The sequence below is a fragment of the Danio aesculapii genome, chromosome 13 (assembly GCF_903798145.1).
Source record: "Danio aesculapii chromosome 13, fDanAes4.1, whole genome shotgun sequence".
NCBI classification, from domain to species: Eukaryota; Metazoa; Chordata; class Actinopteri; order Cypriniformes; family Danionidae; genus Danio; species Danio aesculapii.
Window position 1 is genome coordinate 4,800,098 of NC_079447.1, and position 10,000 is coordinate 4,810,097.

At 33.2% G+C, this 10,000-nt stretch overlaps 1 protein-coding gene across 3 annotated transcripts in view; it reads left to right on the forward strand.

Moving 5' to 3' along the window:
- golga4 (golgin A4) overlaps nucleotides 1–10,000 on the forward strand; it is a 92,569-nt gene that overhangs the window by 79,371 nt on the left and 3,198 nt on the right. For all 3 annotated transcript variants that reach the window (XM_056471377.1, XM_056471378.1, XM_056471379.1), the window contains 2 exons: nucleotides 2,263–2,360; nucleotides 8,097–8,183. In XM_056471377.1, the coding sequence (XP_056327352.1) occupies nucleotides 2,263–2,360; nucleotides 8,097–8,183 (185 nt within the window). The remainder of the gene's footprint in view (nucleotides 1–2,262; nucleotides 2,361–8,096; nucleotides 8,184–10,000) is intronic.

Here is a 10,000-nt window from a genome sequence, read left to right on the forward strand (position 1 = left end):
TTCGGGACCCTTAAAATGATATGTTACCAATTTATTACTAGTCTTTTTGTTCTTAACTAATGTGTAATTATGAACAAGTAAGCCATTAATTAATGTGTAAATAATGCATTAAGGCTGATTTCAACTTCTGCGTCAAGTGCACACGTATGCTCTGGCGCAGCCTTCGCGCGGTCGCATAGCCCCCTAGATTAATAAAATTTTACAAAGTGTGTTCAATGGTGAAGTTTAAATGGTGAACAATCAAAGCAAACTTTAAGGTAGATCAACATCTGTACGGTGTGAATAAGAATGATACACTGAACCTCAAACTCTGTAAACAAAACAAATTATGATCATCAAATCTGAGCTTTCAAGTCAAGGAACCAGCCATCATTAATGGTCAGTGTATCTTTTGGTCAATGGATTTTCATTTTAGAAACAGATATTGAAAAACAAAAAACGACTTGTTGTTTTTTTTTATTTTAGTTTTAAAATTAAAAAACGAAAATTGAAATTCAATGCGTTTTTTAATTTCATTTTTGAATTTTAAAACGAAAATCAAAAAATGGCTCGTTTTTCTTTTTTATGGTGAAAAACGGAAAAACTAAATTAAAAAATGATTTGATTTTCATTTTTGATTTATAACAAAAAATAAAATCATCAGAAAACAGAAACGAATAAAGACTTTTTCATAATTTCATATAGCCATGTGCAAATATAGCTTCAGATTTTTAATACATAAATTGAAATGATTAAAACATAGCCTACTGCTATTATATATATATATATACACAGAGAGATGAGCAATGATTCCAAATGAAAGTACAATGTTACTGTCACTCCTGAAGTGGAAGTGATTTTAACAATAAACTTTATTTTCAGAAAACTGTTCAGCAATGCAAACAATACATATGTCGTCAATTATGTTGTTTTATATATCCGGCTTCAATTAGGAAATTAAGTATTAACAAAATCCTGTTATCACAAGAAAATACCTTTTATAACATTATTAAGTGGCAGCATTGCGTCATCGTAAATGCGTCTGCCTATCTGGTTTCGGAATATAAAAAAAACAAGTCTTTATTAGTTTTTGTTTTCTGGTGATTTTAGTTTTTGTTAATCAAAATAAAAAATGAAATTCAAATAATTTTTGAATTTTGTTTTTCATCATGAAAACAAAAAAAAGAGTCGTTTTTTGATTTTTCGTTTTAAAATTCAAAAACGAAAATCAAAAAATGCTTTGAATTTCATTTTTCATTTTTTAATTTTAAAACGAAAATCAAAAACAACTCGTTTTTCATTTTTCAATATCTGTTTCTAAAATGAAAATCCAATGACCAAAAGATACACTGACCATTAATCAGTAGTAATTAATAGCATGATTTGTGACCTAAAGTGTTGCTCTTTATTTTAAGGGTCTAAAATAATGCATTAGTTGAGCTTTAATTATTGGTTAGCTTGTTCACAATTAAGCCTTAGTTAAGAACAAAAACATTAGTAATTAATGGTTAACTTAAATTGTTAAGGGTTCTGAATTTTGCATTAGTTAAGTACGAGCAAACACATAATTAACATACAAAATATCTAAGAGAACCGTTAAAGTACCGAACCGATAAGTGGTATCGATAAAAGTAGTAATATCGTTAAAACCTTAACGATACCCATCCCTATTGCAGAGCAACACAAACAGCATGCAGAAGTATAAATGCACGACAATGTGCAAGGCATGCGCCATGGGTCATGCTGATCACTCGACACAGAAGTATAAACCAGGCGTCATTTTGGACTCTTAGATTTGGACCCCAAACATTTGATTTAAGAAAATAGGAACTTAATGAAGATAGTTTTAAAAATCTAAAGTGCATCTGTTCACTATAAAGAATCTTTTGTGCAATGGAAAGATTGAGTAGATGTTAAAAGTTACCACTATAGATGCCAAAAAAGAACCTTTCATATTTAGTCTGCATCCGAGCAACTACATAGCAACCCCATTGGCAATCAATATGTCTAAATGATCATTTTCTTATTCTTATCATGTTTTATTCTGCTTTTTCATCCTCTCTGACTGTCGGTTGAGTTATTATAAGATGATGGCTGCTGTTGAGTGTTCAGAGAGTTTATAAGGTCGTCGTCTGGCTGTTCTGCTTTTAATTACGGGTGATTTATCTATTTTGTATACGCTGTGCTAAAAACAGCACGTGTTCAGTCTGACAGTGAGCCTGATGTCTGCGGTGCTCATATATTTATGTGATTATGAGGATCTGCTTTTGTTTGTTCCTCCAGATATGTCACACAACAGCGCAGACCCCTTCTCTGAACCCACCGAGTTCGAGTACCTCAGGAAGGTCTTGTTTGAGTACATGATGGGAAGAGAGACCAAGGTATTATTTCTACACTTGTCGTGATGTCAATTCGGGTAACCTTGTGTTTCAGTTATTACTGTTTTGTAGATTTATTTGAACCCTCTAACTCAGGGGTGCCCAAACTTTTCCTTATGATGGGCCAAAAACCAAACTTGATTGAGGCTAATGGGCCGGAAGTAAATATTGCCATGGATAATTTCCTAATTTATTTAATAACTAGAACTTTAACTAGAAAACATTGCTTTACATTAACTAATACAATATATATTTATACTATGTATATATATTTTTTTACATTTTATAATTAACTTACTACAGTAAAAACAATCTCATTTATAAAAGAATGAAGTTACACTAGATTTTGTCTTGATTTGCTCACTGATGTCTTCTGCATAGTCCTCTATCCATCGAGTGACAGTATTTACATTTTAAAAATCTGATTCATTTACTACATTTAATTGAAACATTTAATTTCATTTAGCTTTTTGTAGCTCTGCAATAAACCCCCCCCCCCATCTCTCTCCATCATTCTCACTCTCTTCTAAGATGGGATGGTGGGCCAAATCAAAGGGTATAGTGGGCTACTTTAGGCATTTCTGCTCTTAGTGTATAAAACATTATAAGGTTTGATTGATTTGAGTTTGGTTAGATAGATAAAGGTCAATTTTTAGGGTTATTTTTAGATTTGATGTAACTTAGAGAAAGAGTATAATAAATAGAGAATAATAAAGTACAGCATTTAAAAAAATATTAATATTATTATAGTTAAAAAAAAAAATATATATATATATATATATACATTTTTAGGGTTATTTTTAGACTTGTTGATGTAACTTAGAGAAAGAATATAATAAATAGAGAATAATAAATTTTTAGGGTTATTTTTAGACTTTTTGATGTAACTTAGAGAAAGAATATAATAAATAGAGAATAATAAAGTACAGCATTTAAATAAATATTAACATTTTATAGTAAAAAAAAAAAAAAAAAATATATATATATATATATATATATATATATATATATATATATATATATATATATATATATATAAAATATATTATTATTATTATTTATTTATTTATTTATTTGTTTGTTTATTTGTTTGTTTATTTAAATAAAATAACTAAGAATCCAGAACTATAAGCTTTATAAATGTTAGTTTGTTTGCTTTTTTTCCTATAATATTTACATTTTACATACATCATATATATTAATAAATATTATAATAGTATATAAATCATTAACTAGATACAGATTTATTGAATTTACCACTATCTATTGAGGTGTGTTTACATTGTTTCATTAATTGGTTGATTTGTTGTCTTAAGTTTGAGAATTAAGAATATAAAACCAAAATGTGCATGTGCATGCTGATAATAAAATTCAAATAATAAATTAATACTATTAATAAATCCTTTAATAGTAGGCTATATCATCATAAAATATCACTGATTCCACTGTCCATTGTGATGTTTGTTACATTTATTTGCTGCTTTTAATAATTGTCTTAATGTTATTATGCAATAAATGAATGAGCAAATTTAAAGGAAAAGAAAATGCTTATGTAGGAATGAACCAGTAAGAACTGCAGGAGTCAAGTTTAAGATAATGGTCACAGTTTCCAATAAGGCTTCATTAGTTAATGTTACTTAATGTATTTACCAACATGATCAGCAGTTATGAATTATGTGCAGCATTTATTAATCATAGTTCAACATTTACTAATGCGTTATTAAAATCCAAATGAGTGCTTTGTTAATATTAATTCATCATGAGTTAACATGAGCTAATAATGAACAACTCTATTTTCTTTAACTAACATGAAGAAATACTGTCATGTTTGTTGATGTTAGTAAATGCATTAACTAACCTTAACTAATACAAGCTTATTGTAAAGTGTTACCAAGATAATTTCATCATATTGCTGTTTCTCACAGTGCAACATTTCCACAGCATAATAATGCCGTTTGTTAGAGAGGAAGGATGCAGTAAATGAGTGTGACGGGGAGTCCGGATGGAAGCCTATAAAATGATTCATTCCCATGAAAACTCCATTTAGCAGGACCCTAATGAGCGAACGCTGTGTCCATTTCGTTAACAGTGTGGTTGACGGTGCCCTGAAGCTTGCTCGATTTACTAATGGACCCTTTTCACATTTGTATGTTTCTCAGTAGGCGGAAGCCGTCATAGTTGGTTAAACTTAGTGTTTGGGAGAGTTCTAAATAGCAGAATAGTAAATAAAATAAAAGCACTTCCTGATTTTTTTAAAACCGATCAATGTCAATATTATTATCCCTCTTATTAGCCTTACTTGCCTAATTAACCTAGTTAAACCCTTTTTAAGCTGAATACTAGTATCTTATAAAATACCTTGTCAAATATTACGTACTGTCATCATGGCAAAGATAAACTAAATCAGTTATTAGAAATGGGTTATTAAAACTATTATGTTTAGAAATGTGTTGAAGAAATCTTCTTTCCGTTAAACAGAAATAGGGGACAAAAATATAAAAGGGGGCTTCAACTGTACGTAAATACCATAGACTGTAAAATATATGGACGGAGTATCCGTGACGTCACCCATAGGTTTCTGAACACTGCAAAAGAAGCTACAAGTAGGCGCGGCCAACCGTTGCCATTTTGTTCGCGCGTCATCGCACCCACGGCGGGATACCAAACAAGGGCAAAGAGGCGGAGAGTGAGCGGAGCTACAGACACCTGCTGGCACTTTGCTTAGACCTGGCAGACAGACTTTACTTTGGGAGAAACGCTTGATACTTCATTACCTGCGACTCGTTTGTGTTCTGACCACATGTGCTTGGCTGTACACTATATCAATAAAGTGTTTAGACTTTTAAAAACACTGTAGTAATACATTGAGCCACTAAACATTGTTCTTATGACGTTTTTCTACAGGAGGAAAACGCGAAATACTTCCAAACACTTCAGATATAGAGTGTGATAGTAAATGCAAGACTATTGATGAACTCCAGCATAACACTGTATGATAACGCTTCAGATGACTGTTCTAGAGCCTACAGCTAATCAATCTGTCACATTCTGGAGTGCTTTACGGGTCTAAAGAAAAATGTTAATGATAAATGATCTTAAATAAAACAAATACATTTATAGAGATGGTATACAAGTATATAACTTTACTCACATGGGAAACGGAGGCCACGTGAATGGTTTGTGAGCACAATTAAAAGCACAAAGCATCCCATATCATCTGATAATTGTAAGAAAATAGTCCAAAAGGCAGCTGACTGTGTAAAGCCACATAAAACAACACAAAAATACGATCAATATGCCGAGATCAGTGGCTAATCTGCCGGATTCAGCTGAGGTGAAGTGACGGCGACCAGCGAGACCTAGCTGTCACTCAAATGGCCTCGCCCTTAATTATGCAAACTTAATATAACCTAATATGAAGGAAATGGATGAGTTATAAAAAAATTCACCCCCCTCACAGTTGTCATGGAGGGTAATAATAGCTATATGAACCAAAATCGTTCTTTGTACCAGGCTGTAAACACCTTTTTTTCTGCTGTAAAGTTGGCCATTCTAACAGTGGGCTCAATTCAAATTTGCTCTATTATGGAGCCAGGACTAGCGGGATTTTGATGAATTGCAGTTTTAGTTACTTCCATATTGGCTTCCCGACGGAGAGCGGGAGGTTGCCGCTTGGTAAATACTTATAAATATACATATACTCTTTTTAAAAGAATCAAAATATTAAAAACTTTGAAGGATTTAAGATTATGATGACTGTTAAACGTGTCATAGCAGTCTTGTGGAACCATTGGGGTGCTCATGACATCACAGCTTTCACATCACATGATCACATTTGAGCGAGGTGCTGGCGGTGAATCCTGCGCTGGTTTTCATTAGCTCCGCATACGAGCACATGAGCACTGGTAGAATCTCTCCAGGGCTGATGATTACCCAGCGGGTTCAGGATAATGAGCGTTTTGTCTATGGGAGATGTAATTGTTCACAGAACAAACAGAGGAGAGCGAGAGACCACTGATACTGCTGTTACTGTTACCTAAAGCTACAGGTTTTTTTATGAGAATGTCGTTTATTGGAATAAAGCATGCATATAAAATTGTACACAAAATATAGTTGAATATGAGCTAAATTTCTGTTCTTTATATTATTACATTATTATGGTAATAAATTTTTTGAAATATTCTAGAGACCAGTGCAAAAATAGTGATATCTGAATTGCTCTTATTAAAGTAGTTTAATTCAATTTAAATAAAATATAATAAATATTTCATTAATTTTCTTTTCGGCATAGTCCCTTTATTAAACTAGGGTCACCACAGTGGAATGAACCGCCAACTTATCCAGCATATGTTTTACACAGCGGATGCCCTTCCAGCTGCAACCCATCACTGGGAAACACCCATGCACACTCATTCACACACATACCCTGCGGACAATTTAAACTTGTAGGGGAAATCGTAGGAACCGGAGGAAACCCACGCGAACACTGGGAGAACGTGCAAACTCCACACAGAAACTGACTCAGCCAAGGCTCAAACCACCGACCTTCTTGCTGTTAGGCGAACGTGCTACCCACTGTGCCACCCATTCGCCCTAATAAAAAAATACTGAAATATAAATATTGTAAAAAAAAGTACAAATCACTGCTTAATAAAAATGTTAAATAAGTGCTAAAATAAATAAATCTGATTTTTTATTTAGCTAAATAATGTTTATTTGAACAAATATTAACGCAATCACTGAAATATAACAATCACTAAAACTAACTAATTTTACACTAGGAAACAATATTACACTAATATTACACTTATATTAAAATTGGGAAAAATTATATATTATAATTTTAAAAATATTTTTGTAGTCATTTATTATATATATACTATAAACAAATATAATAAAAATAACAATGAAATATAAATATTAAAGAGGAATAAAACGAATTAAACTAAATAATACATATTAATATTACTAAATATTACTAAATAAAACTAAATATTACATATTAATAATACATACACGGGCGACACAGTGTTGTCGCCTCACAGTAAGAAGGTCGCCGGTTCGAGCCTCGGCTGGGTCGGTTGGTGTTTCTGTGTGGAGTTTGCATGTTTTCCTTGCGTTCGCGTGGGTTTCCTCCGGGTGCTCTGGTTTCCCCCATAGTCCAAAGACATGCGGTACAGGACAATTGGGTCGGCTAAAATTGTCCGTAGTGTATGAGTGTGTGTATTGATGTTTCCCAAAGATGGGTTGAGGCTGGAAGGGCATCCGCTGTGTAAAACATGTGCTGGATAAGTTGGCGGTTCATTCCGCTGTGGCGACCCTGGATTAATAAAGGGACTAAACTGAAAAGAAAATGAATGAATGAATAACAGAATCACTAAAATTACACAATTTGAAAGAAATTGTAGTTTATAGATTTAGGAATATTGTGCATGAGTCTGTAAATTTGACAACACCATGGCATTAAATTGAAGTGAAAAATAGTCTGGTAAAACATCTCAGGATATTCTTTTGTTTCATTTAATACTTTCATTTAAAATTTCTTATTAAATTGTAAACTACTCCCTTCAATGCAAGATGTTTTAATAAACTCATTGAAGTTATGATAGGAAAAAATTTGTAACATGACTGATGATTTCATTTGACGCTGTTATTTATTGCTCTTCATTACTCAATATTAAGCTGGATGCAGCATTTCAGTTCTGAATTTCATCTCTTTCTTACATTTTGTTTCTGCAGACTATGGCTAAAGTAATCACATCCATGCTGAAGTTTCCTGCAGATCAGGCGCAGAAGGTTCTGGAGCGTGAGGATTCACGAGTCATGGTTAGTGTTCAGAAGCAGAAGTGTTTACAGCAGCTCACTTTATTCACTTTTTTTATGATCAGATAGCTGTGTAAATGTGAAAAGACCAGGTTTAGATGCCCTCTGAAACGTTTTCACAATGGATGTAAATCCAGTCATTTAAACTACTTCAGGAAGGGATTCAGGACAAAACTGGACCGGTTTAAATGCATCTAGTTGTTGAAACCATATGTGTAAATTACACTTAAAGGGCACCTATGGTGAAAAATCTACTTTTCAAGCTGTTTGGACAGACATATGTGCATGTATGGTGTATAGACAGTCATATTGGGCTGATATAAGCACACCCAGTGCTTTTTTTTTTTTCAATTTAGCAACATAAAAACGGTGGACCAGTTGGAGCGGTTTTCAGCTCGACCGCAACTTTATGTAGGAGTGCGGTCCCCCACGCCCACCGAATTGATTGACAGCTGCGCGTATTATCATGTCCCGGTAGTCACGTGTATAATCATATCAACAAGACAGGACGTGCGCAAAGCAGCCGGGAATAAAAGGTCTGTTCAGTTTGCTAGGATCATCAATCATCATCAAATGTGATCAAGAGTGAGTTTCACATGTTTAAAATGTTTTAAAACAGAGCATGTGTGTCATGAATTATAGTGATTTACTTCAGCTTTACTTCATCAGCACAGCCGCGTGTCAGAACAATTATAAAGGAAGACGCTTCAATCGCGGTTTGTGGACGTTAAATCAGGTTTATTTTGTACATTAACATAACAGATATCCATACAGCAGTGGAGATTAACCTGTAGCCTGTCACATTTGCGTGCAAAAAGAGTGCAAAGCTAAACGCGCGCTGTCTATGTGTGTGCGTGTCCTGTCCGCGCTGTGTCTGTGTGTGTGCTCGCGAACTTTGTAACGACATTGTGTGTGACTCATCGTTCCAACTCAACTAATGCATCAAATACTCATTGGTAAAGTTCTTACTGTAGTATTTCTGACAAACGCTATGTGAGATCTGCTTCCTTTATGTCTGTCTGTTGTCTGACGCAGCCGAGGGAGGAGATTAGACATGTAGAAAGACATGTAGAAACTGTGGGCGGGGAGGACCAGCCTTAAAAGCGCAGTACAACCAAACCTCCTGGTGCAAAAATGTATAAAATAGAATTTTATAAAAGGTACAATAAATAAATCTGATGGGTGTTTTGAGCTGAAACTTTACAGACACATTCTGGAGACACAAAAGACTCATATTAAATCTGAAAAAAGGGGTAACCTATGTGCCCTTTAATCTCAAAATATAAAAATAAATAAATAATAAATAAACATAAGAGATTGTGAGCAGGACCAGATAGAATCTGCAGATATTTTTTGCTATTTTTATTCTTGTTTTTACTTTGGATTTATGATTTTGTATGTATAGTAACTAAAAACTTACCATATGAAAAAAATGTAACCTGTATTTAAGGTTTACAATGCAATAGATGTACTTGATGAACAAAGCAAGTCTCTCATATATTATACCTACTGAAAGAGAAAATATTGTGTTGTGTTGTAAATCAATCATATAAACATTTGCATATTAGTCAATAATATTACTGAGATTAATATAAAAAAATGAACAAATATATATTTACATTGACTCAATGATGGACAATTCAATTCAATTCAATTGACCTTTATTTGTATAGCGCTTATACAATGTAGGTTGTGTCAAAGCAGCTTCACATAAAAGGTCACAGTAAATAGGAACAGTGTAGTTCAGTTTGTAGTGTTTAAGTTCAGTTCAGTTGAGCTCAGTTCAGTGTGGTTTAATAATCACTACTGAGAGTCCAAAC